Raw genomic sequence first — 27905 nt, forward strand, 5'->3', positions numbered from 1 at the left:
CCTCCCGCCCAGATGCACACTCTTGGCTCTAGTCTGACCTGAGTGGACACCAGGGCAGCTGGCCTTCGAGGATCCAGAGAAGAGGGTGAGAGTGCCATCCAGAGAAGAGGGTGAGAGTGCCATCGGGGAGGCTGGGATCTTCAGAACTGGGAGGGGAGGGGTGCTGTGTTGGGAAGGTGGAGACAGGGAGGAGAGCAAAGAAGCAAAGATTCCAAGGGAAAAGACTTCTGCCCCAAATGGGGGCCCTAAACCAGAAGTTGGACTGGGGTTTAGGGCATGATCTTCCTATCCCTCCTGTCCTTGCACAGGCACTCACTGCAGAGTATCAACGGCTGCAGGTCAGGGATTCCCAGCAGTTACTGAGCGGTTGGGGATGAGGATTTGAAGCTGGGCGCTGGGCTGGGGGGTAGGGGGGGGAGCCCTGGAAGGCTGGAGGTGAAGTTCTGCCTGGGACTGACAAACCCCAGAGGACTAGTGCCCTGTGTGTTCCTTTGGTTGGGGTTAGTTCTTCCACCAGGTGGAAAGTGGCGACTGGCATCAGTGCCTACTAGATGTCCTGAAAAGAGAGAGGTGGGATGTGGGTCCTTGGTGATGCTCCTTAAAGCTTTGCTCCAGAAGTGAAAACAGCTGGCACCTCCTCACCCTGTGTGGGCTGTAGACATGAGGGACACTAACTCCTTGTCCCTCACATATCACCTCCCACTTCCCAGGCGGCAGGGTCAGCATGCTCTGGGCAAAGCCAAAGGCGGTGGTGCTCCTGGGAGCTCTACTGACTGCATCCCTGGATCCAGCGGGTAAGTATCCGGTGCCCCTAGCTTAGCGAAGTCGCCCAGTACCTCTTGCGGGTGGAGTACCTCTGCAAGATCGGTCAAATCGCAGCGCAGGTCAGCAGGATGGGAAACTTCCTGGCGCAGCTTCAACGCCGTGCAGTGTCGCCTCTTGGGTAGGATTGGGGGCACTCAGGGAGCGGGAGAAGCAGGGACAGAGGCCCTGGGTCCTCGAGTGGTCGCAGGAAGGCTAGCGCTGAGGAACCACTCTGCCTCACAGGCGGCCAGGACTCACCTGCACTGTCCTGGGAAGTGCAGCGCTATGACGGCTGGTTCAACAACCTGAGGCATCACGAGCTCGGCGCAGCTGGTACGTCCTGTGGTCCGGGTAGGGATGAGGGGGAGGATGGCTAGTGGAGGGCCGGCCCCGGGAGATGAGACCCGGACAAGAGGAGAGAGTGCGCCAGCCACCCGGCTGTCTGCCCAGAGAACTCCTATGCACTCCTGGGCCCAGGAAACCCTGGCGGAAAGGGGTCTAGTCAGTGAGGTAGGCGTAGGGAGAGGTTTATGTCCTTGTTGGGGACGGAGTGCCCTGACAAAGCCCCGCTCCCTGCTTCCCACAGGCTTCAGACTGCAGCGTCTGGTACCAGCCAATTACGCGGATGGTGTTTATCAGGCTCTGGGGGAGCCGCTGCTGCCCAACCCGCGCCGACTCAGCGACGCCGCCATGCGGGGCACAGCCGGGCAGGCCTCCCGCCGCAACCGCACGGTGCTGGGGGTCTTCTTTGGTGAGAGCAAAGTGGGCGAACACCGGGGTTGACCAGTCACTTGGAGGCTGACCCAACTCCCAGCCATCTCCTCCTCCTCACTAAGCAACAGTTTCAGGCGTTCTTTATCTTGGGGGCTTTGGGAGTGTCGATTTAGGGATATCTGCTTCCCTCATCATTCTCTTACCCGTTACTCCAAATCCAGGAGGATCACTGGACCTCCATTAAAGCCCTTAGGAGCTAGTCCCCTGCCACCGCTCTCCTACTCATATGATTGTATCCTCTTTCCTCCGAAAGAGAAAGGGGAAAGCAGGATCTGGTGGGAGATGGGAGTTGGTTTGGGGGAGCCCTTATCTTAATTATTATTTGGATTCTCACGCCAATGTTATGAGGTGCGTGGAGAGTGTATTATGTCCCCGCTTGAAAATTAGAAGAAAGACCCGGAGCTGGTGGCAGAGCTTAAACTACAACATGTCTTTTGACTCTTGAGAAACCAAGAGAAACTCCCTGCCCATGGGGAGTGGCGATTCTCAACAGTTTGGCCCCCATTGCGGACAGGCTACCACGTGCTGTCCGACCTGGTGAGCGTGGAGACACCTGGCTGCCCAGCCGAGTTCCTCAACATCCACATCCCGCCCGGGGACCCGGTGTTCGACCCCGACCAGCGCGGGGACGTGGTCCTACCCTTCCAGAGGAGCCGCTGGGACCCCGAGACCGGACAGAGCCCCAGTAACCCCCGGGACCTGGTGAGACGAGGCAGGCGGGGTCGCGGGGGCGGGGCCTGGCAGGGCCGGGCCGGGAGAGGCTCCGCCCCCCCCCCCCCCCCACCCCACCGACGCTGGGCTGGCCCTGGCGCCCCCTTACCCGTCTCAGCTACTCCGCCCGCGGCTCACCCTGGGCTCACCCTCCCGGTGCCCCCGCAGACCAACGAGGTGACGGGCTGGCTGGACGGCAGCGCCATCTATGGCTCCTCGCACTCCTGGAGCGACGCGCTGCGGAGCTTCTCCGGGGGGCAGCTGGCGTCGGGGCCCGACCCCGCCTTCCCCCGCAACGCGCAAAGCCCCCTGCTCATGTGGACGCCGCCCGACCCCGCCACCGGACAGCGCGGGCCCCGGGGGCTGTATGGTGAGGCCGCGGGGTGGGCTGCGGCGGCCGGGGCGCGCGGCGGGGCGGGCTGGGGGGCGCCGAAGTTGCGCTCCCCGTGGTCACACCGCCGCGCGTCTCTTCCCCTGCGGCCCCACGGCGTCGCGTGCAGCCTTCGGGGCGGAGCGAGGGAACCGCGACCCCTTCCTGCAGGCGCTGGGCCTGCTGTGGTTCCGCTACCACAACGTGTGGGCGCAGCGGCTGGCCCGCGAGCACCCGCGGTGGGGGGACGAGGAGCTGTTTCAGCACGCGCGCAAGAGGGTCATCGCCACCTACCAGGTCAGTCCGCACCCCCTCCCCGCCCCGCCCCTGCCTGCTGCGCAGGGCCCTCCATCCTCCGACGGGCAGCCCCCGGAAACGCCCTTTTGCAGGAGGACGCTGCTCCCCAGAACTGGGGCTAGCGTCTCGTCTCGGAGTGGACGTGGAGACGATGAGGAGGCAAAGCGCTGTGATCCTCGAGCCTTTGCTGTGGTTCTTATGTAGCCGCCCTCCTCTGCCATCCCAGGTTCCTTGTGGGGGCCGGGCCTCCGCACCTGTCCTGTTTGAGTTGCCTCCCTCGTGACTGCCCCTGCCTGACCCTCATCTCCCACCGAAGCCTTCCTTGGGCTCGGATCCCTCCCAGGGCGGCTGCTCCAGCGCTTGCCTCCCTTTTGCCTTCTCTTGTCTCTCAGAACATCGCTCTGTATGAGTGGCTGCCCAGCTTCCTGCAGACAACACCCCCAGAATATACAGGTACAGGAGTTGGGGGGGGGGGACACTTGGACTGCGGGGGTGGGGGTGGAGAAGGGAGGGTCAGGATCCGTGGGAGAAAGAAGACAGGTAGGGGCATGTGATGGAAGGATGTGATAAGGAGCCTGTTTCTCTTATTACCCCTGTTGGGCAGGGTACCGTTCTTTCTTGGACCCCAGCATCTCCCCAGAGTTCCTGGCAGCCTCTGAGCAGTTCTTCTCCACCATGGTGCCTCCTGGCGTCTACATGAGGTGAGGGAGGGGCTGGCAGTGGAGGAGGCATAGCACACTGGTAGAGATGAAGAATCAACAGCCTTGGGGGCCTGGGGCCTTTTATACAACTCCACAGTAATGGGGGAAGAGAAGCAGAGTTTGGAACCCTGAAATAGGACCCTGGGATAGGAGTTTCAAACTTAACAACTCCTCCTAATGGCTGAACTTTAGCTGCTGAGAGCAGGACTTGTCCAGCAGTCGGGTTATTCTCTTCACTCCTTTCCTTACCACTCTATGTGGACAAAGAGCAACTGATACCTTCAATCCACACACATTGCCAAATCTCTGCTGTGTTCAAAGAAGTTCAGCCCTCCGTCCTGGCCAGACCCCTCTGAGTCCCTCAGCCCACTCAACCCCATGTCAGCTTTTCCCTGAGCTCTCATCCCATCCTTGATGCCCCATTTCAGAAATGCCAGCTGTCATTTCCAGATGGTCCTGAACCAGGGTGTTGGCAGCTCCCCAGCTCTCAGAGTCTGCAACAGCTACTGGATTCGGGAGGTCAGCCTGGGGTCTGGGTCAGGGGAAGGTGGGTCAGCTTCAGTCGTGACACACAGGCTGGGAAAAGCAACCGTTCCAGTTGCTTTTTTAGGTGCTGCCTCTACAGGTAGTAGGAGATGAAGGGGAGAATGATCAGAAAATTATCTGGTGGGGCGCCTGGGGGGCTCAGTTGGTTAAGCGTCCTACTGTTGATTTCAGCTCAGTTCATGATCTCAGGATTCGTGAGTTGGAGCCATTAGGCTCTGTGCTGACAGTGTGGAGCCTGCTTGGGATTCTCTTTCTCCTCCATCCCTCCTTCTCTCTCTGCCCTTCTCTCTCTCTCTCTCTCAAAATAAATAACTTTGAAAAAAATACTTATAGCTTTGAAAAAAAACACTTAAGAAAATTATCTGGAGACAATAGCTCAGGAGTCTAGGACTGGCCAAGGGCCCTTAGTCCTGAGGTGCTGCAGTGGTTCAGGGTGACAGGGACCAGGCTTTGGGGAGAGGCCCAAGAGCCTACTTTAAATGTGTTGTTGTCTATTTCCAGAACACCAATCTGAACAGTGCCCAGGCGGTGAATCACCTGCTGCTGGGAATGGCCTCCCAGATTTCAGAGATGGAAGACAGGATAGTGGTTGAAGATCTGAGGGGTAAGCTTGGGAGCTAGATGGGATAAGGGTCCAGAAGCCTGAGAGCCTGGGGACCCCTCTGGGTTAATCAACAGTTAGACCTTAGGGTACCTACAATGCAGGAACACAGATACACATGCTGTAAATAGCCACTAGAAGAAAAAAGCTTTTAACTTTTTTTTTTTTTTTTTGCTTCATTTAGGTTTAATGTTGCATTTACTCTAAATTACCTATGTCTGAGTATGTAGGGGGAGAGGTGACACCACAATCTCTTGGTATTTAGGTTTCCAAAAGTTTTCTCCAGTCCTGTCTTGAGGCCAAGGAGGTAAAGGACAGGGACTTTACTATTTGGTGGCTAGAACAGTCTTGAGTCTCAGGGGAAGATTCTTGCCAGAAAAATTTCCCCTGATCGTACATGGTCACATTGACCCTACGTGGAAGCAAGGTTGATATGGACACATGGTCGCAATGTTGGGAGTTCTGGGGGTGAGTAGTGCCAACAACCTAATTCAAGACTGCTGAGCAAAGAAGCGTCAGGAGGATTCAGCCTATAGCCTGGTTCTCTCTCCTTCTCAGATTATTGGCCTGGCCCTGGCAAGTTCTCCCGCACAGACTACGTGGCCAGCAGCATCCAACGTGGCCGAGATATGGGGTTGCCCAGCTATACCCAAGCCCTGAAGGCTTTGGGGTTGGAAACCCCAAAGAACTGGAGTGACATCAATCCCAATGTGGACCCCCAGGTGAGAAACAGTAATGATGGCAATAGCAGCTAAAACTTTCGTGTTTTAAGATCTGTGCACATGTAACTCATTTAATCTACATCAAGAATGTTATAGGGTAGATACTATCATTGTCCTTATTTTACCAATGACATGGTTGGTAAGTCAGTCATAGAGATGGGATTTAAACTCAGTCATCTGATTCCAGAGTATGTTTCTCACCACTACATTGTACCATTCCTACAGGGTGGCCTCAGGGTGATCTCTGTATTGGGTGCCATTGTCCTATTCCTGCAGGATCCTTCCTTATGAAATGGGTGACCTTGAAACTGCTAATTATTAGGGCCAGATAGCCTGGGTGGTGGTGGTCACAGGATATGGCCCACAGGCACCTAGCAGTGGTTTCACCATCTTTCACCATCGGCAGGGACACGTGGGTCCTCCCACCTGTCTTGCCACCACCTGAGGGGGATGGCCTAGGAAAAGTAGGCTCCTTCAGGCCTGAGCAGCAAGCCAGGCAGCTGATGGAGTCCTGTGTTTAAGAATGGAGCCACAGTGGCTGCCCTCCCCAACACACATGTGCACACACACGTGCACACACATATTCCTCACCTCCTGTGGTGCCCCAGGTGCTGGAGGCCACAGCTGCCCTGTACAACCAGGACCTTTCCCTGCTGGAGCTGCTCCCTGGGGGGTTCTTGGAGAGCCACGGGGACCCAGGGACCCTCTTCAATGCCATCGTCCTCGACCAGTTTGTGCGGCTGCGGGATGGTGACCGCTACTGGTTTGAGAACACCAGGAATGGGTAAGGCCTGCATGAACTTCCGCCTCAGATGCCACTTTGGCTTGGAGCCCCAGGGCCTCTGCCTGTAAGCAGCCCCACGGGCCCTGGATTCCCAGCTGGCCTCACCTCCTCTTTAACCCCTCTGTGTCTCTTTCCTCATCTGACTTCCTGGGCCCAATATTGCTGGAGGCTGGCAGCCCTTTCTCATCCCAACTGTTCGTGGCTTTCTCCAACTTAGGCTGTTCTCCAAAGGGGAAATTGCAGAAATCAGAAACACTACTCTTTGGGACGTCCTAGTGGCTGTTACCAATGTGGACGCCAGTGCCCTGCAGCCCAATGTCTTTATCTGGCATGACGGTGAGTGGCAATCAGAGAAAGGACCAAGGATGGGGCGAGTCACTTGGTGCTGTCCAGGGAACCAGGTGCCAGGCAGCATTTTCTGTGTGCTGCTGGGAAGCCTGCTTTAGGCTGCCTCCCCCAGTAGGTACTGGACTGGTTTGCAGGCTGCACTCTGTGATCAAACTGGGGTAGGTACTGAGAACAGGATATGGAAAGGGACTTTTTGAGGGGAACCAACTCCAGAGAGGTAGGCCTAGTAAGGAGAAGGGTACCTTGTCCTTTACAGGAGAGAGGGGAAGGGTGCCTGGCCAACTAGTGAGATCCTCAGACTTTAAGGTCTTTTGTGTCCTCTCCCTCAGGTGCACCCTGCCCTCAGCCTCGGCAGCTCACAACTGAAGGCTTGCCCCGCTGTGTGCCCCTGACGGTGATTGACTACTTCGAGGGCAGTGGTCCTGGTTTTGGCATCACCATTGTGGCTCTCTGCTGTCTTCCGTTAGGTGAACTCTTCACACCCTCACCCACTGCTTTCCTCCTGGCTGCCCCCCTGCCCACAGACTGTCCTTGCCCCTCATGACCTGCTGGTCTGTGGGACTAGCTCTTTGCTACAGTCAAAGCCAGGCTCAGGGGACCTTGTGAAGGGAGGAACAACAGGACCCTCAGTGAAGCTGCAGGCAAGAGGCTCCCCTCCCCACTGGCTCTTTCTGATCCTTTTCAGTGAGTCTGCTTATCTCTGGGGTCGTGGCCCATTTCCGGGGCCGAGAGCGCAAGAGACTACAGAAGAAAGGCAAAGAGAGTGTGAAGAGAGAAGCAGCCAAAGATGGGGTGTCAGGTGAGATGGGGCTGAAGGGAGAGAGGGAAATGGGGCCCAGATAGGGGTCCCTGGGAGAAAAAGCAGGTTGCAGATGTGGGGAGAAAGCCAGGCTTTGGGTGTGTCTGCTCAGACTGGTAGAGTGGAATTGGTTTGAGGTCAGGGGACTGGGTACCTGTGCTGAACGTCTCTGCCCAATTGTCCCTTCCCCAGCAATGGAGTGGCCAGGCCCCAGGGAGAAGAGCTATCCCATCACCATCCAGCTGCTCCCAGACCGACGTCTACAGGTCCTAGACAGGCGGCTGTCTGTGCTCCGCACTGTCCAGCTGCAGCCCACACAGAAGGTCAACCTCATCCTGTCCAGCAACCGCGGGCGCCACACCCTTCTGCTCAAGATCCCCAAGGAGTATGACCTGGTATGGCCAGCCTGCCTCCCCTACCTGGAATGCTCCTATATCTCCCTTCTCAGAGCGAGGCCTGTTAGTTCACACTCTCCTCAGCTACAGAGCTCCCCTGTGAAGATGATGCTGGGGAGAGGCTCTCCTTTCAGCTCTTCTCCACACTCCATGTGACCCTCCCTTTGACCTGCTTGAGCCATTCACTTGGTTCCAGCCTGGATGCATTGGGAGGCAGCTTTTCTCATCTTCCCTCAACTCAAGGTCCTATGAGTGGGGGCTGAATCAGACCTGGAGCTCCAAGCACTGACATGGGCTTCCTCCCACCCAGGTGCTGCTGTTTAACTCTGAGGAGGACCGGGGCACCTTTGTTCAGCATCTGCAGGGCTTCTGTGTGCAGTGGACTCTGGGCCTTGACGTGACTGAGTTGGAAGAGAATGAGCTGTTCAGGAGGGCTGTGACCAAGCAGCAGCGGGCCCGTATCCTGGAGATCTTCTTCAGGAACCTCTTTGCCCAGGTGCCATGAGTGTGTCTTTTGGAGACAGGACCTGGCCCAGGGTTGGAGGGAAGCTGGGCTGGACAGGATCCTGCATGGGGTAAACTAAGTTTCTGGTCTGTATGCTGGAGAGAGACAGCGTTGATTGAATCCTAGCATTGCCACTCACTAGCTGTGTGACTTTAGGCCAGTCACATCATCTCTGCTCTGTATCTCCACTTCCTCATCTATAAAACAGTGATTAAAATAGGATCCACTGGCATTCCCAGGTATCCCCCATATGGAATATAGGATAAAATAAAATAAAATAAAATAAAATAAAAGTAATAGGATCCATCACCTTGGGTTGTTGTGAGGATTCAGTGAGATAGTCTACATCAGTGGTTCTCAAAGTGTGGCCTCTGGACCAGCAGCCGCCACCTAACCTGGGAATTTGTTAAAAATATAAATCCCCAGCAGTCTCCACCAAATCCAGCTAATCATAAGATTGTTTATCTGGCCAGGCCCCTGCCTCCAGGAGACCAAATCAGGCACATGGTAGCCCTGTCTAAATTGACAAGAGAATAAATATATCCCTAGCCTTTTCCTGCCTGTCCACCACTGTCTACTTCATTTCTGTCCCCAGTATAGGGCCTCTCATTTCGCATTTTGAATCCCAAACTTTGTTCCCTCCCATTTCCACCCCCCACCTATAGACCTAGCACTATTCCTAACATATAAAGCTCCTGGATCTTGAGTCCAGGGAAAAAATGGGCTGGCTGCTAGAGATCTGAGTCACTGCCTCAGAGGCCCAGGTCAGAAGTATATCTAAGGATCAAGAGAGCTACAAGGGCTCACTATTTCTGAATTGGACTTTTGGGAGATGTGAAGGGTCACTGAACTGCATTCAGCCCAGGCCTCACCTTTTTCTCTCCTTCCCTCTGCTACTGCCCGAGTGCAGGTGCTGGACATCGACAAGGCAGATGCAGGCACCCTGCCCCTGGACTCATCACAGAAGGTGCGGGAGGCCCTGACTTGTGAGCTGAGCAGAGCTGAGTTTGCTGAGTCCCTGGGCCTCAAGCCCCAGGACGTGTTTGTAGAGTACATGTTCTCTCTTGCTGACAAAGATGGCAATGGCTACCTGTCCTTCCGGGAGTTTCTGGACATCCTGGTGGTCTTCATGAAAGGTAGGGGCAGAGTGGACCACTTCAGGAACCAGCAGTCTTTCAGCACAGAGGTGACCTGAATCCCTCTTTTTCTTCTCAGGCTCCCCAGAGGACAAGTCCCACCTGATGTTCACCATGTATGACCTTGATGCAAATGGCTTCCTCTCCAAGGATGAATTCTTCACCATGATGCGGTATGGAGTGGGCCCTTCCAGTTCTGAGACTCCCTGATGTTTGAAACAAAGTCAAATCAGAGGAGGGTAGGTGAGGAGGTTATGTGGCCATCTATCTTGAAAGCCTGGATACTGCATTCTAGATTCTCAGAGCATCCAGCTTCATAAGTTTATCTGGCTAGGCCCCTGCCTCCAGGAGGGTCTATTATCTGCACTGTCTACACGAGCTAGAAAATTCTCCCTCTCTAGTTAAAAACAAACAAACAAACAAACAAACAAACAAACAAACAACAACCACCAAGCCAGTATGACCAATAGCAAAAGTCTAGTATCCCTTTTGGATGCCTTTGGATCTTTGTAAACTCTTCTACACCATACCTAACACTGGTGCTTTGCGCCGTGCATTAATGGATGGAAGATTAATGACCTTGGTCACTTTTCCTGTATTAATCACTAGGAAATGCAGGAGAAGAAACATGGAAAGTTCCTCTGTATTCCAACCCTTCTTTCTTCTTGCTTCTCAAGTTATTTTTGGTTGTGGTGTGCTGACAAAGACCAGCTTTGAGTGCATAGACTTCTTATTCCTAAAGACACTGTTCTGGTAACAGTGAAAGTCCCCTTCAGCTCCATAAGGACAGGGTTCTTACTTCTCTTTTGTTTCTCACTGAATCCACCTCTTCTGCACTGTGATTGGCACATAGCAGGTATTCAATACATACTTAACTGAATCAGATGGAATAAATGAGCAAATGAATAAACCAAATGCATAAAAGAGTGCAGAGTCTTTTACCTTTTCTACCTTAAGCCTTTCCATTTCTTTCTGCATTCCCTCTAACTTCCACATCCCTCTTCCATCCCAGACACCACAACTGGACATGGGCTTCTAAAAGGCTGTGGTGAAGCTGATTGCAGTCCATCCCTCACTGGGTGTGCTATTGCAGGCCCAGACCTGGGTGAGGCTCTAGGGATCTCGGAGAGGGTCCCTGTCCACCAGGGCCAAGTATCCACTTTCTCTTCCTATGTTCAGTTGTAGATCTTGCCCAGTCTCACTTGGATGATGTGTTTTTTAATGGGCTTGCTGTGCCAGGCACACACAGGTCTTTTTTTCTGTGGATTCACACAAACATGCATGGTTGGCTTGTTTTTGTCCCAAAGGACAACCTAAGAAGAGTATGGCCACTCTGGGTGCTATGAGATCGGGTGTGGAGACAATCCTGCCTGTGCCCTGGGGTGTTGGCACAAGGAAGCAGCAGCCATTGTAGCTACATCTCCTCCCCCGGCATCCAGGCTTCTGTGCCCCCACTGGACTGTGAAAGGGGGAGGCCAGTGGCAGCGTGGGATGCATTAACACAAGAGAGTGGGCAGAGACCCTGCCACACCAGAAGCCCATGGTCATCTGGACATGTCCCTACACTAAATGGACATTGATCCCACCTTTCAATGCCCCCTTGTTTGAGGGCTGCTTTCTCTAATTGGTCAAGGTCACTTTCAATTTCAAACCTGTGGCCACCCCACCCAGCTTAATGTCAACTACAGGCTGGATGAACACCTTCTCAATGCCATTTCCCGGGTCACTGGTAACCACATTAGATAATCTGGGGCCCGCCCCACCGTGCACCTGCCTGAACCTGACCTTGCCAGATGACAGACTGGTGTATCTCTCCTCCTCCCCCAGGTCCTTCATCGAGATCTCCAACAACTGCCTGTCCAAGGCCCAGCTGACTGAGGTGGTGGAGTCCATGTACCGGGAGTCGGGCTTCCAGGATAAGGAGGAGCTGACGTGGGAGGATTTCCACTTCATGCTGCGGGACCATGACAGCGAGCTCCAACGCACTCAGCTCTGTGTCAGAGGTGGAGGTGAAAGTACGTGAGTATGTAAGAAATGGTAGGGGGCACCTGGGTGGCTCAGTCAGTTGACTTTCACTCAGGTTATGATCTCACAGTTCATGAGTTCAAGCCCCATGTCTGGCTTTGTGCTGACAGCTCAGAGCCTGGAGCCTGCTTTGGATTCTGTGTCTCCCTCTCTCTCTACTCCTCCCCATTCATTCTCTCTCTCTCTCTCTCTCTCTCTCTCTCTCTCTCTCTCTTTCTCTCTCTCAATAATAAATAAACATTAAAAAATTAAAAAAAAAAAAGAAATGGTAGGAGTCAGGGAGGGACGTGTCTTCAAAATGAGAGCTACTGGTGGATAGGAGTCAGGTTTTATTTCTCTTCAAGTCTTTTGTGCCTAGTATAGAGCCAGGCACGTGTAGTCAAGGGTGTCACATACATGTGCACTGCACAAACGTGCCTACTGAGAGGTCAAGGGTGGTCTGAAATCCAGCCTACATGCCACTTACTAAGCTCATGCACATTGGTCTGGGGTGTAGCTAGTCAGAGGAAGAAGCGTTATTTTCTTTATACAAAGGATGCAGGATTGCATCTGCCTGCAGTTTTCTAATTATACCAAGTTACCCCCTTGTTTGCAATGGGTGCCCATTGTGGGCAGTGAGGGGAACAAGGCTGGAACAAGAGATGAGAACATGGCAAAGTCACTGGCAAGTGCTGTGGCAGCCTTCCTGGAGAAGAGAGGGGGGCAGTCTACCATTCTTCTACCCTTGTGGGGAAGCCTGTCCAGACTCTTGTTCTTCTCTCCAGGTGTTGGAGACATCTTTAAACCAAACATCAGCTGTCGAGTCTCATTCATCACTCGGACTCCTGGGGAACGGTGAGCAGGAATGGGGGCATTGGCAGGTCCCCTTGTCCAGGTCCCCTGAAGAGAAATGAAGGAAGTAGGGCTGGCTGAATCAGTTCCTGGGACCAGATATTTTTCCTCTGAAAGTAGCTCTTAGTGCATAATTGATCCTGGCCCAAATTCCAGCTGCTTCCCTCATGCCATGTGGCTCAGGATCCTAGCTCTCTCCCTGACACTTCAAGACAGAATCCTTCTGTAAGACAGATGACTGCATCATATTCATTCTGCCTTGCCTCTCCTACCTGGCTTCTCTCTGACCAGTTTTATGGGCAGGTTCTGTGGGCAGGGGTGGGTTCCAGGATTCATCCCCATCCTCTGAAGTTCTGACCTGGTGATTCTTCTCCTGGCTGCAAAGACAAGGGGAGAATGAGCCCATTTTTCCTTTCTCAGATCCTGCTCTCAGGAACTAGGACTCCCTGCCTCAGAAGCCCCAGAGCTGGGAGGTCCGGTGCTGAAGAAGAGGTTTGGCAAAAAGTAAGTACTTTCTAGACCCCTGGGCCCAAGGAAACATGGGGAGAAGTCTTGGAGTCTCTGGGCCCTGCCCACCCTTCCTGGACACACAAGGGACCATCCTGTGTCTCGTTCTATGTGTCTCTAACCTGATTGGTGGGCCATAAGGTCAAATAATTCTTCAACATCTTCCAACCTCTGCACCCTAACCTTCAGGCAAGGGGCCTAGCACTCAGATGCAATACCAAGATGGCAGTAAGGGCTCTCCTGGCTCCTGCCTGCTTTGGGCACATCAGTGAGGCCCGTTCAGGGAGCACCAAGAGGGAAGGACAGAACACACAGGAGGAAGATGAGGTGGAGTAGGGGGAAGACAGAAGAGCGGGTGGATGGAGCAAATAAAGATGAGTGCTGAAAGTTGGGGGCGGGTAGGAGTCTACTCCCCAAATGCTGTTTCCTTCATCTGTTCTGGCCCATCCTGACCCCTGCCAGGTTATCAGGTCTCCTTCATGGGGTGGCATTTAGGGGAGGTCAGGGTGCCCTGGTCTCACGGCCAGCTGCCTCCCGTTGCTGCAGGACAGTGGTGCCCCCTCCCCGGCTGTACACGGAGGCACTGAAGGAGAAGATGCAGCGGGGCCCCCTGGCCCAGAAGCTGCGACAGTACAAGCGCTTTGTGGAGAACTACCTGCGGCACATCATGTGCGTGGCGGTCTTCTCTGCCATCTGTGCTGGCCTGTTTGCAGAGCGTGCCTACTGTAAGAGTTCCAGCTTGTGGGCGGTGGGAAGGGGCATGTAGAGAGCCTTCTGGCTGCTCTTCCCACTGGAGCCCAGGCGTTCTGACCCAGGCCAGGGACCCCAGCCTCTGTGCCATGCTGATCCACCCACACCCCCTCTCCAGATTATGCCTTTGCCTCACCACCCTCGGGCATCGCACAGACCACCTTTGTGGGCATCATCCTGTCCCGGGGCACGGCCGCCAGCATCTCCTTCATGTTCTCCTACATCCTGCTCACCATGTGCCGCAACCTCATCACCTTCCTGCGCGAGACCTTCCTTAACCGCTACATACCCTTTGACGCCGCCGTGGACTTCCATCGCTGGATCGCCATGGCTGCCGTTGTCCTAGCCAGTCAGTGCCTCCTGGGCATCCTCCCCATTGTTGCATTCCCCTGGCTCTAGCTGTGGGGGGAAGAGTGAGGAGATTGGAGCTACGTAGACTCCCCTCTCCTCCCTGTGCCTCCTCTGTTCCTCAGGGTGGGAGGTAGAGTCGGCCCTGGGTGGCATCTCTAACAGAGTCTCTTTCAGTTTTGCACAGTGCTGGCCATGCAGTCAATGTCTTCATCTTCTCAGTCAGCCCCCTCAGCCTGCTGGCCTGTGTCTTTCCCAACGTCTTTGTGAATGATGGGTCAGTTCTGGGGAGGGTTCCCCCATGGGACATTTGGAGCAGGCCAAAGGGTATAATGGAAAAGACATAGATGGCCCTCAATACTCCACTCTCACTGAATGAGAGTGAAGAGCCTGCTGGGGATGCTGAGAGGTGTCTTCCTTGCCCTGGAAGGAAGTGGCCATGATTAGTCAGGCAAGATGTTTGGGAGATGAATTAGAGACTGTTTCCCACATGTACCTAACACAGAACTTGGAATCTTAGCCTACCATTCATTCACTGGGCAAACATTCATGGAGTACATCATACATGACCATCCAGGTGCCAGAGAATAGGCATACTAGATTCATGCAGTCATTCAGCAAATACTTGTTGAGTATTTACTACAAGCCTAGCATTGTTTGAGCATAGGGATTAGAGCAATGAGCAGAACCACACCCTTGCCCACATGGAGCTTACAGAATGTGAACCGAGCACCCAAGGAAGCAAATAGCAGTAAGAGAGTTCAAGATAATGCAGAAGGAAGAATTGCCAAGAAAGCAGAGGGTGGAACTGTGGGTGGCTGGGTGCCATGTTCCTTGGATGATCCCTGGCCATCTGAGTGGAGGCCCAGTAACCTCAGCAGTCAGGGCCAGCAGAAGCAGAATCACATTGTGACAGTGGGGAAGCCAATCCTGCCCCAGCTAGAAGCTCATATACCTTTGCCCTACAGGTCCCAGCTTCCCCAAAAGTTCTACTGGTGGTTCTTCGAGACAGTCCCAGGTAGGGAGTAGGGGTGTATGTGGGGCCTGGGGGTCCTATCTGAGGACCTCTGTTTGTCTTCATCCTTCCATGAATACATACTTGTCTAGTGGTCGTGGTTCCCTTTCTAGTCTCCAGGACAAGCCTCAGCTGCAGCCCCGGCAGACAAGCTGTTCTGGGGGCCAGGGAGATCAGAGAAGGAGGGTAGACTGGGGGATCACTGTCATATTCTCAGCCCATGCTGAGGTCCCAAAAGTATTCTCTGACCCTGTCCCCGCTGCCCCCAGGCATGACAGGGGTGCTCCTGCTCGTGGTCCTGGCCATCATGTATGTGTTCGCCTCCCACCACTTCCGGCGCCGTAGCTTCCGGGGCTTCTGGCTGACCCACCACCTCTACATCCTGCTCTATGTGTTGGTGAGGGATTCTCTGGGCAGGGCCAGTCCACGGGGGCAGGGATGAGCACTCATAATGGGGGTAGGGAGCAGGCTTAATTGGACCTGAGAGCAGAGACCCCAGCCTCTGAAGTCTATGGTGGCTTATCTACCCAGCCCAGGCCCAGGGTCCGGGCAAGAAGTGTCTGGGCAAGGGAGGGTGCAGGGAGGGGCCCGGCTGGGCCTGAGCTGTACTAACTGGCCACATCTCCAGCTCATCATCCACGGCAGCTTCGGCCTGATCCAGCTGCCCCGTTTCCACATCTACTTCCTGGTCCCAGCACTAATCTATGGGGGGGACAAGCTGGTGAGCCTGAGCCGGAAGAAGGTGGAGATCAGCGTGGTGAAGGCGGAGCTGCTGCCTTCAGGTACCAGGCCCAACATGACCCCAGGTGGGGGGCATTGGAAGTCGGCTCATGGGACATGTGGAGATAGCTCCACAGGCCTCCAGACCCCCATCAGGCCTTTTAATAATCTGTCAGGGACCCCTGCAGCTTTCCTGATACAAATGGAGCCCCAGAAAGGGCTGTGTTGCCCCCAGGAGGACTTGCAAACAATGAGAAGTGACCATGAGAAGAGGCAGCTGAAAGGCATTTAAGGACAACACAGACCCCCTTGTGTGTGGTCTGGGTGCTCCCCAGGGAACCATCTATACCCCTCCCACCCCCTCCTCCTAGAATAACCCCCCTTCAGAAATGGGCAATTGGCCCAGATTTCAAGAGTCTATTATTTTTTAGTTGTTTTTTGTTTTTTGTGGTTTTTTTAGAGTTTATTTATTTAGAGAGAGAGAAAGCATGAGCAGGGGAGGGGCAGAGAGAAAGGGAGAGAGAGAGAATCCCAAGCAGGCTCCTCACTGACAGTGCAGGGCTTGAACCCACGAACCACGAGATCATGACATAAACTGAAACCAAGAGTCAGACACCTAACCAACTGAGCTATCCAGTTGCCCCTGAGAGTCAATTTTTGAGAGTTTATGTTGGCTAAAGTGAGGATTCACACCACTGTAGAGGCTGGCAGAAGATGGTTTTAGGTGTTGTGGGACCATCTAATCTTCAGGATTAACATAGTAAGAAAATTAATCTCATTTCAACTTTATGTCCATTGAGATTACTTAAGGACAAAAACCTCAGCATGTTATTAGTATGCTTTTTGCACTTTCCAGTACTTGCAAATCAACTTTTTTTTTTTTTTTTTTTAACGAAGAAAGAACAGGCCTGAGGCTCAGCTGTGGTCTGGCACACCACACAGTATCCAGCTAAAATTTGATAAAATACGGTGCCTTCTATTTACAATACATGACACTGGTTTTCCACCTGTCTGAGTGATCTGAAGTTTGTCAAGGTAAATCATATTGAAAAATTAAGTCAATATGAAGAAAAACATTAGATAAACAGTAGTGCAGAGATGCACAGAAATGGCCTATCCAAAGGTAATTCTCAAATGGTGGAGGTTTGGTAAACTGTGAGATGGTCCCTGGGGAAATAGGTCCTCTGACCTGTAGGCTGATATTCAGGATAGTAGCATAGGGGCCTGGATGTTTCACGGGAATAAGGAGTGGAGAGGAGAGTAGCTGGAACAAGGAGCAGAGAAATCTAATTCTTGGGTTACCCAGGAAAGAGAGAAGGGGACCCTCTGACTCCTACTTTCAGGAGCTCCACTTGTTCAGACCATATGTGTGGAGTAGACAAGGTATCTGGGGTATCTGCCAGTTCTCGGGTACTGGAAGCAAGCCTTCTGATCCCTGCCCTTGCCTGCCCATGACTCCCAGGAGTGACTCACCTGCAATTCCAACGGCCCCAAGGCTTTGAGTACAAGTCAGGACAGTGGGTGCGGATTGCCTGTCTGACTCTGGGGACCAACGAGTACCACCCATTTACACTGACTTCTGCACCCCATGAGGACACGCTCAGCCTTCACATCCGGGCAGCAGGGCCCTGGACCACTCGCCTCAGGGAGATCTACTCACCTCCAATGGGCGACGGCTGTTCCAGATACCCAAAGGTGCCTGCCACCAGGAACCACTTTTTGGTCTCCAGCATTGGCAAAGGGTCCCCACTCTCCCCTACCCTGAGACTAGAAGCTCCAGCCAGCACAAGGCCAGGCTGGGGTGCCTGAGAAGAGGCTCTGTTGTTCCTGTGGCCCTCTTCTCCCTGTCCTATACCCATTTCTAACCTCAGATCTGGGGCCAGACCAAGCTCATCTCCTCTCCCTCTTTGGTTGGCAGCTGTACCTCGATGGGCCATTTGGAGAGGGCCACCAGGAGTGGCATAAATTTGAGGTGTCCGTGCTGGTGGGAGGGGGCATTGGGGTCACCCCCTTTGCCTCAATCCTCAAAGATCTGGTCTTCAAGTCATCGTTGGGCAGCCAAATGCTCTGTAAAAAGGTGAGTGGACTGCCTGATTGTGTCCCCACATCACAGCAGAGCAATATGAGTAAAAGCCCCTGGCCCCTAGGCACTGAGTCTGCAGGGGCTATTCATACACAGCTGTCCACATGCCCAACATTTGAGGGAGGGTAGGACGTATAGACAGCAGGACCTCTGCTGGGGTCTGCTGGTTAAAAGACTTAGATCAGGCTTGTGGGGCTGCCAGAGATTCGGAGTCTGTGGGTGGTCTGAGGCTTTCCAGCCTCTCAGGTGAAGGCATCTGGGGTGGATGAAACTTGAGCTGAGCTGAGTCTTGAGCTCCAGCAATGTGTCCCCAGATCTACTTCATCTGGGTGACACGGACCCAGCGGCAGTTTGAATGGCTGGCTGACATCATCCGGGAGGTGGAGGAGAATGACTGCCAGGACCTGGTGTCCGTGCACATCTACATCACCCAGCTGGCTGAGAAGTTTGACCTCAGGACCACCATGCTGGTATGTCAGGGCCGGTCAGGCAGGGTAGGTATCTGGGCCACCATCTAGACTAAGAGCTGACCCTGGCTCTGTCTGACTGTGACATTCCTCCTCTACTCCCTCTCCCAGTACATCTGTGAGCGACACTTCCAGAAGGTGCTGAACCGGAGTCTGTTCACAGGCCTGCGTTCCATCACACACTTTGGCCGCCCCCCCTTCGAGCTCTTCTTCAAATCCCTGCAGGAGGTCCACCCACAGGTCAGCCCCACCCCCACCTGTCCTGAAACCCTGGCCTTCCCCTGCCAGGATATCCTGGACTTTAAGCACCCTACAGCTATAATCTGAGTGGAGAACCATCCCATGCTAGCTCTAGGATGGGGTCAGGTGTTGGAGGAAGGCCTCAAACCCTCCCTACCCCCGACTGCCCCTAGCTCAAGCCTCCTCCTCAGAGCCAGAGGTCAATGCTTTAGTCATTCCAGCAGGCTTGAGAAGCAGCTTCCTCCCAAGGGGTGATAATCTTAAGCCTGCAGGCCTCTCCTCTATGCAATCACTCCCTGCAACACACTTGACAGGTACGGAAGATTGGAGTGTTCAGCTGTGGCCCTCCAGGAATGACCAAGAATGTAGAGAAGGCCTGTCAGCTCATCAACAGGCAGGACCAGGCCCACTTCATGCATCACTATGAGAACTTCTGAGAACCTCTTAGAACTTCCTGGTTCCTGTTTCCCCCTCTGTGGACCAGCCCTGCCAGCAGTTTCTCTGTTAGAATCCACTTCGGGCGTCAGCTAGAAAGCTGGAAGAGTTCCTCCTCCATGTCCCCATCTGTCCTATTCTCTGACAAGGTAGAGAAGACCCCTCCAGCTCAAGCAACAGCAGGTTATGGCAAACAAAGGAGAGTGGGGACAGCCTCTGCCCTGTGACATCTGTAGAGGTGAAGAGATACAATAGCATTTGCCTCTGATAGGTCCCATGTCTCTATTTTCCTTGCACAAAATCAATGTACTGCTTTGGTATTTTCTTGGCTTAGGCATTTGAGGGATGATGGAGTGGGGATAACTAAGGTGAAGAGAGGGCTAAGTGAAAATCTCCTCAGAGCCCAGTTCATAGAAGCCACGATGCTTAGAATCTGGATAATCAAACTGTCTCTATTCAGTCTCTGGGGTCTTGCTCCTCCAGTTCCACTCCCGACCCCTTCTTGCTCCTAAAGGGTCAGGAACACTGAATAATAACCAGGGAACAAAGATGCCTCCCTAGTCCTGATGTTCCTGCTGTCAACCAGCAATGCCTGCTGCTATGACTTTTCCATGGCCCTTCTCTGAGCCTGTGGAGCAGCACCTGGGCTCTGAGACCAAGGGAATCCAACCTGTCTGCCAGACATCCAGAGCTCCCACCCAGTTCCCCACTTCCACAAGAGTGGGGTGACCAGCTGTCATGGTTTGCCCAGGACTCTCCCAGTTTTACCAGTGATAGCCTCTTGTCACAGGAAAGCCCTCAATCCCAGGTAAATCAGACAAAGCTGGTCACCTTACATAGGAGGCAACCTGGGATGTCACCTCCATACTAGGCTCTATAAGACACTTCCTTTTCCTCCTGCAACTGACTGTTTCCTAAAAAGCTGAGCTTAAATTATTTTTTAAAATTTAAGTATAATTTTCAGGGGTGCCTGGGTGGCTCAGTCGGTTAAGCGTCTGACTTCAGCTCAGGTTATGATCTCACAGTCTGTGAGTTCGAGCCCTGCATGGGGCTCTGTGCTGACAGCTCAGAGCCTGGAGCCTGTTTTGGATTCTGTGTCTCCCTCTCTCCCTGCCCCTCCCCTGCTCATGCTCTGTCTCTCTCTGTCTCAAAAATAAATAAAAACATTTTAAAAATTAAAATAAAATAAAATAAAATTTAAGTATAATTTTCATATGGCAAGGTGTATAAATCTTCAAGTTATACATACATGTGTTAACACTAACCACGTCAAGATAGAGAACATTTCAACCACCTCAGAAACTTCCTTTGTACCCCTTCCAGTCAGTCTCCCCCAACCAGTAGAAGCAATCACTGGTGTGATTTCTGTTACTCCAGATTAGTTTTGGTCATACTGAAGGTACCCTTTGGAAACTGGCTTCTTTCAGCACAATGTCATTGTGATTCGTCCATGTTGTTTTATGTATCAGTAGTTTATTCATTTTTATTGCTGAGTTGTATTTCACTGTAGAGATGTCCCAAATGTTTATCCATTCTCCTATTGATGCACATTGGGTTGTTTCTAGTTTTTGATAATTCTGAATAAATCTTCAATGAACATTCTTGCACTTGTCTTTGTTCATGCACTTTGTAATGCCCTCATTCCTTTTGGGTATATATCTGGACATAATGTACTCATTCCTCTTGGGTATATATTTAGGGTGGAATTGCTGAATCACAGAGTTCTCTAGCCAATAAGACCTGTGGCAGGGAGAGTTTCTGCCCATCTCCACATCCCTGCCCCAGGCTCATCTTCTCATTGGTCCTACCCAACCTCTTCTGACAAGCCAAATGCCTTTGGCTCCCAACCCTCTATATTGAAGGAATCTCTGACAGAACTGGAAGAATGCTGGATCAGAGACCTGGATTCTGGTGCCAACTTTACTCCTAAGTAGTTACAGAGGAAAATCCCTTAACTTCTCTGAGCCTACTTCCTCATGTATACCACCCTCTATATGGGTATTAGGAAGTCAGATAGCAATAATAGCCCAGAAAGTAATACAGATGAGAAAATGTATGTGTTGTGTGCCAGTCTCAGCCTACTGATAATCAGTGCTGTAGCTGGACCAGCCCTTGTGGGTTTTTCTTATGATTGTAAGACACCCTCAGCAATCCATCAGGAGACTTTGAAAGATATGAGGTTTATTACTTATAAGTGGTGGAAATTATATGGTGTACCTGGGGCCACACAATGAGGTCATGGCTCAGGCTTAGGCTTCTGCTTCTATTGAGGTAGAGGATGGGTGCTTAGGGTTTTTCAGGCTCACTCTTTATTGGTGAGTTTAAAATATAAGAGTGGAGAGGGTGCCTGCCTGGGTGGGTTGGTGGGTGGAGTATGTGACCCTTGATCTCAGGGTTGTGAGTTTGAGACCCATGTTAGGTATAGAGATTACTTACAAATAAAATATTTTAAAAAAACCATAAGAGTGGGAATTGAGAATACAGGAAGACAGGAAACAAGCAGCTCAAATGGTTAGTTACCAAACAAAATCAACCAAGATTTCTAAAACCATGGAGCCTAGAGTGGTGAGGGGATGGGGTGCAGTGCAGCCTGACTCTTTATCTAGTCATGTGTCTGGCAACGTGTTTATTCCAGATAGCCATTTTTAAGTAAGTGCCTCTTTTTTCCCCCTTATTTATTGAGAAATAATTAGCACATATTACTGTATAAGTTTAAGGAGTATAGCATAATGGTTTGATTTACATATATTGTGAAGCAATTACCACAATAGCTTCAGCCTAACATTCAGCACCTCGTATGACTATGATAAAAAGAAAAGAAGAAAAGAAAAAATAATTTTTTTTCTTCTGGTGATGCAAACTCTTAGGATTTACTCTCTTCACATCTTTCCTATAGATCATTCATCAGTGTTAGCTACAGTCATGTTGTACCTTATATCCCTAGTACTGACTCATCTTATAACTGGAAGTTTGTACCTTTTGACCACCTTCCTCCAATTCTCCCTCCCCACCCCCACCTCTTTTAATCACATGTCTGATCTCTTTTTCTATGAGTTTGCTTTTTTTGGTATTCCATATGTAGGTGAAATCATACAGTACTTTTCTTTCTCTGTGCGACTTACTTCACTTGGCATAATGCCTTCAAGATCCATTCATGTTATTATCACAAATGGTAGGATTTCCTCATTTTTTATGACTGCATAATATTATATATATATATATATATATATATATATACATACATACATATATATATATATATATATATATATATATATACACACACACACATAGCACAACTTCTTTATCCACTTATCCATTGATAGACACTTGTGTTGTTTTTATGTCTTGGCTAATGTAAATAATGCTTCTATGAACATGAAAGTGCAGATGCTATATATATATATATATATTTAATTTTTTTTAACATTTTTTTTTTTTTTTTGAGATAGAGCACAAGCCAGGGAGGGGCAGAGAGAGACACAGAATCCCAAGCAGGCTCCAGGCTTGGAGCTGCCAGTACAGAGTCTAACATGGGGCTCGAACCCACAAACTATGAGATCATGACCTGAGCCGAAGTCGGATGCTTAACCCACTGAGCCACCCAGGCACCCAAAAGATACGTTTTCATGTTAGTGTTTTTGTTTCCTTTAGATATATTCCCAGAAGTGGAATAGCTGGATCATATGGTAGTTCTGTGTTTAATTTTTTGAGGATCTTCCATACTGTTTTCCACAGTAGCCGCACCAAATTACAATCCCACCAACGGTGCACAAGGGCTCCCTTTCTCCACAGTCATGCCAGCATTTACTATCTCTTATCTTTTTGATGATGGTCATTCTAACAGGTGTGAGGTTTTAGTTTGCTTTTCCTTAATGGCTAGTGATATTGAGCAGCTTTTCATGTACCTATTGATCTTCTGTAGGTCTTCTTTGGTCCTTTGACCATTTTTTAATGCCTGAGCAATCAAAAGTTAAGTCAGGAACTTGTATTAAAAAGAAAAAAAAGAGGGGCGCCTGGGTGGCGCAGTCGGTTAAAGCGTCCGACTTCAGCCAGGTCACGATCTCGCGGTCTGTGAGTTCGAGCCCCGCGTCAGGCTCTGGGCTGATGGCTCGGAGCCTGGAGCCTGTTCCCGATTCTGTGTCTCCCTCTCTCTCTGCCCCTCCCCCGTTCATGCTCTGTCTCTCTCTGTCCCAAAAATAAATAAAAAACGTTGGAAAAAAAAAATTTTTAAAGAAAAAAAAGAAAAGGAAGAAAGGAGGAAGGAAGGAAGGAAGGTGGGAGGGAAGGAAGGAAAGTAGATCAGGGATTGCACTATAATATGAGAAAATATATTTGCAATAGGTGGTGATTATTAATCTACCTATTTATTTATTATTATTTTTTTTAATGTTTATTTATTTTTGAGACAGAGAGAGACAGAGCATGAGCAGGGAAGGGGCAGAGAGAGAGGAAGACACAGAATGTGAAGCAGGCTCCAGGCTCCGAGCTGTCAGCACAGAGCCCGCCGCAGGGCTCGAACTCATGAACTGTAAGATCATGACCTGAGCTGAAGTCAGACGCTTAACCGACTGAGCCACCCAGGTGCCCCTAATCTACCTATTTATTAACAGCATCATGCTAATTGGGCCTCCAGCCCTCCTGCTCCTCACCAGGTGCACAACCAGTTATTAATCCTAAACTCTAGTCCCTTAAGTCTCAACCTTAGCTTATTCCCAAATCTGGCCCATCAGTGCCTGACTTATTCCTTTTTAAAGACTGCTCAAAGTATTTATCTGCCTCATCTTAACTCACCTCTCCTTTCCAAACTAGAGAATGTTGTTGATATGGCTGTCATGATTATCCATAACACTCTCTATTCAGTCCTACCCTACCTGCCATGCTAGGGTCTGAGGATCTCCTGAAGACTCCATGATCACTCTTGCCCAGACACCAGACCATGCCAAATACATGTCCAGCTGGACAGAGGGATGTGCCTTCATGATCTTGAATAGCCTCAGGTGACACAGCCTGACTCCGGGCTCCAGCCAGGTTCTAGATATTAACCCTATGCATAGATTCATGTGATTTGGCTACTCACCTTGCCCAGATTCCCAGAAAGCCATTTGTTGCTGGGATAAGCGTAGGGGCTCCTGGGATAGATAAGCCAGGAACAGGCAGCCACCAGGCAATGTGCCTTTGGGTTGAGAAAAATGAGGTCACTGACTACATAAGTGGGTGTAGGGGAGAGGATAGACTCTGGAAAGTTGTGTTAATGAGAGAGGCCACAAAAATGTCTCAGAAAAAGAGGACTGGGGAAAGGTTACTTAGAGGAAATTTGTGGAAACATTAGCACTAACAGTGTGAAAGAGAACAAACCTTCTCTATGTCAGGTCACAGATGATGATCTCAGGCTGTGGGACAAAGCCCAACCCAGATTCTGCCTTGAAGGGAGAGAGGTGAGGATGAAAATGGAACAGGGATAGAGAAGGAATCAGGTAGGTTGGATGGCAATGGGATTGGGGATGGAGAAGATGAGGGTGAGGATGAGATTGGATGGAAGAGATTTGGGGTCAGGTGGGAAGGGAGTGGACAAGATGAGGAGGTGCTGAGGCTGAGCTCTGTAGGAAAGGAATGAAGGCTAGCTCTTTGCCTCTTTTGCCAACTTTCCAGACTGAGCTTCTGCTCCAATTGAGAGAGGAGAAAGTTGACAAGATGTGGAAAACTTCCTACTCATTTGCTAAGGATTTTCAAGTAAGTGGAGCCAACCTAGCAAAGTAGTTAAAAGTAAGGGCTCTTGAGTCAAATTGGGTTTAAGACCCAGCTGGGTGACCTTGAGGGGTGCCTGAATGGCTCGGTCATTTAAATGTCTGATTTTTGGTTTCAGCTCAGGTCATGATCTCACGGTTTGTGGGTTTGAGCCCTGCATTGGGTTCTGCACAGACAGCATGGAGCTGCTTGGGATTCTCTCTCTCCTATTCTCTTTGCTCGTCCCTTGCTAGTGCACACGCATGCATTCATTCTCTCTTTCTCTGTCTCTCTCTCTGTCTCTCTCTCTCTCTCTCAAAATAACAACTTAAAAAAAAAAAAAAGACCCAGCTGGGTGACCTTAAACAAACAAAGGAAACTTTCAGTGCCTCATTTTGTAGGTTACACGTGTTCAGGCAAAAATAATGTGTGGAAAGCCCTTAACTGTGCCTGACACCTAGTAATATTGCTCCAATTATTACTTTAATTAAGAGAAGTTGAGGATCCAGAAGGCAGAGCTCCATATTTGAGGAGTTTGAGTGTTTAGGTCTTGAGTGATGTCAAGTGCCTTGTTTGTAGTCCAAGCCTTTCCTGTGTGACTGCTGCCCCAACTTTGCATCTCCCCAAGAACAAAGAGGAGGAGGCTTGCCCTACCCTCTAGGGATACCAAGCCCCCAGATCGTCTGGAAGTCACCCCATCCTGGCCTTGTCTGAAATGGAACGTGACACAGTGAGCTGACTACTTCCTTGCTGCCCAGTCTTCAGAATTCTATAAAGGGTGTGAGAATCTGCAACAAGTTTCACGGGAATTCTCCGCCCTGGAAAATGACCTCAGATAAACTGTAACATGAAGGCACTCCCTTTTCTGAGAGTGAGAGATTGGCAGTGAGAGTCTAGGAGAGACTGCTCAAAACATTAGATGCTGGAATCAGACCTGGGTTCTATTTCCAGCTGTCCTACTAAAACCACTGTGTGTCCTTAGGGAAGTTACTGAGTTCTCTGGGCCTCAGTTTCTTCACCAAGTAAATAAAGGGGTTAGGCTAAGACCCCTTCCAGACCTAAAATTTCACTATTCCCTTCTACACTCCTCATCCCAAGTGAATGGAAGCCCCTTATTAGGAAAAAGACTTCCTTGGCTTGTCATCCAAAGTTCAATTGGCTAGGGAAAGGGAACTGACTTTTAAGGGTTTATATGTGTTAGATCCTATGTCACATTTACATAAATTTCTTCATTTAATCCTTATAATAGCTTTTTGAATGAGATATTATTGCCCCCATTGTACAGAGGAGGTACCTGAGGCCAGAGAACAAAATTGTCCACAGGTATCCAGTAACAGGCAATAACAGGATTTGAACCCAGGTCCCACGAAATCTTGGAATCTTTGCTCTGGCCACCCTGATGCCTCTAAATGTCTAAAACCAGAAGGCAATCAAGAAGCGATCAAACTATAGCATGGTGCTGTCTATAGTTAATGATACCATATTACATATTTGAAACTTGCTGAGAGTGGATCTTAAAAGTAGCCATCACAAGAAAAAAAATTGTATGAACTATGTATGGTGATGGATGTTAACTACACTAGCTGTGGTGATCATTTCAGAATATACACCATATCAAATCATTAGATTGCACACCTGAATCTAACATACTACTATATGTTATATGTCAATTGTAACTCAATAAAAAAGGGGCAATCAACATTTTTATAATTTGTGTCTCATCATTAATTGTTCAAAAGGTATTCATTGAGCAACTGCTGTGAGCACAGAGCATATTAGATCACACAGGGACTAAAAGGAATTCAAGACACACTCCTAGCCCCCCAGGAGTAGAAAATCAGCCCAGCTCTTGGGAGGAAAAGCAATACCTCTTGCAAGCACAGTACTTGTGCAATGTCCCTCTTTTCTGTTATGCTGTAAGCAACCAGAGGGTAAGACCTGTGCCTTTGCTGTTCACTGTCATTTCCTCACTGCCTAGCACAGTGCTGGGCACAGAGCAGATTCTCAGAGGGTATTTATTTGGTGAATAAATAACATTGCACAATAAGTGACTGATTAAATGCCCAGATGAGTGGGAGAGCTGTGAGGGCTGGGGGAGTTCAGAAAAGGTCTCTGGAGGAGGCAGACTGTGAGCTGAACTTTGAAGGATAGAAAAGGTCAATTGTACAAACTCATCTCTGGGCCGGAGTCCACTTCTACTGGTCCAGTCTTGAGCTGTTTCCCCTCCACAGCCAGACCTTCCTCAGAAGAAGAGAACATCTCTGAATTTCTATTCCCTTTGGATCTGCTGACACCAGTGTGGTATGGCCACTTTGTCAGTGTCAGCGACTTCTGAAAAAGGGTTGTCATCTTATGGGAAACAAGAGTCTCACCTGGTCTGGGTTCAGGAGAGGCTGACATCTTTGGAAGGCACAGACTTTGGGGGATAAGCTGGAGAGGCCCCCAGATGGGACGGAAGGCAGTTAGGGCTGAGTTTTCTGGGAGACAGGAATGCCAATACCTGGAGTGGTGGAAGTAACAGATAGGCAAAGTAAAGGAGTTGCCCTCCAAGTCAGGCCCAGGGCTGGGTTCCCTATGCTCTCTTCATTTAATTTTCTCTGCCACCCTGTGAGGCAGCCATAGCACCCAACTGCAAGAGAATAGTTAATTAAGTAAGCTACAGAACCAAACAGAATATTATGTAACCATTTACAATGAAATTTTTTAGATGAATAATCTCATACTCAGGATATTTGGAAAATTATCTCCAGAGTCCTTAGTCTTTTGTCTAATTGTTCAAAAATACAAAATATTTCTAATAAGATGAAAAGAGAAACATTAAAAATGGATTCCAGGGGCGCCTGGGTGGCTTAGTCGGTTAAGCGTCCGACTTCAGCTCAGGTCACGATCTCACGGTCCATGAGTTCGAGCCCCGCGTCAGGCTCTGGGCTGATGGCTCAGAGCCTGGAGCCTGCTTCCGATTTTGTGTCTCCCTCTCTCTCTGCCCCTCCCCAGTTCATGCTCTGTCTCTCTCTGTCCCAAAAATAAATAAACGTTAAAAAAAAAATTTAAAAAAAAATGGATTCCAGTACAAACAAAAGTATTTTTGGAAAACTGTAATTACAAAGATTTTGTAAGCATATAAAAATGGTTAAGGTTTATTACTATGTGAAAATAAATCATATCTGTGTTTTGACGGTGACTATGAAAATATTTATTTATAAATCGTTATCAGTGCTGTTCTCTGGGGGTGGAGTACAACTGAGAATGACTTTCATTTTCTAT

At 50.3% G+C, this 27905-nt stretch overlaps 1 protein-coding gene and 1 long non-coding RNA gene across 2 annotated transcripts in view; one reads left to right on the forward strand and one right to left on the reverse strand.

Annotated features, from left to right (window-relative positions):
• On the forward strand, positions 1–18956 carry DUOX2 (dual oxidase 2). Its single transcript, XM_078448570.2, has 34 exons — positions 1–85; positions 711–794; positions 1048–1137; positions 1391–1555; positions 2093–2280; positions 2458–2659; positions 2790–2956; positions 3349–3409; positions 3561–3657; positions 4086–4176; positions 4705–4807; positions 5363–5526; positions 6135–6310; positions 6528–6646; positions 6988–7125; positions 7344–7457; positions 7650–7852; positions 8163–8348; positions 9268–9493; positions 9573–9666; positions 11321–11508; positions 12283–12352; positions 12770–12853; positions 13403–13581; positions 13725–13955; positions 14132–14231; positions 14923–14972; positions 15239–15366; positions 15598–15751; positions 17152–17384; positions 17608–17766; positions 18087–18242; positions 18351–18479; positions 18794–18956. The coding sequence occupies exons 2-34, from the start codon at positions 725–727 to the stop codon at positions 18914–18916; spliced, it is 4638 nt and encodes a 1545-aa protein (XP_078304696.2). The 5' UTR covers positions 1–85; positions 711–724; the 3' UTR covers positions 18917–18956.
• The window catches only part of LOC132669171 (uncharacterized), a 20960-nt gene continuing 2411 nt past the window's right edge, over positions 9357–27905 (reverse strand). Inside the window, exons 2-6 of the long non-coding RNA XR_009606035.3 lie at positions 27014–27141; positions 13896–14005; positions 12622–12726; positions 11279–12397; positions 9357–9699 (exon numbers count right to left, since the gene is read on the reverse strand). This is a non-coding gene — a long non-coding RNA (uncharacterized LOC132669171). The remainder of the gene's footprint in view (positions 9700–11278; positions 12398–12621; positions 12727–13895; positions 14006–27013; positions 27142–27905) is intronic.

The sequence above is a fragment of the Panthera onca genome, chromosome B3 (genome assembly GCF_046562875.1).
Source record: "Panthera onca isolate mPanOnc1 chromosome B3, mPanOnc1 haplotype 2, whole genome shotgun sequence".
Classification (NCBI taxonomy): domain Eukaryota; kingdom Metazoa; phylum Chordata; class Mammalia; order Carnivora; family Felidae; genus Panthera; species Panthera onca.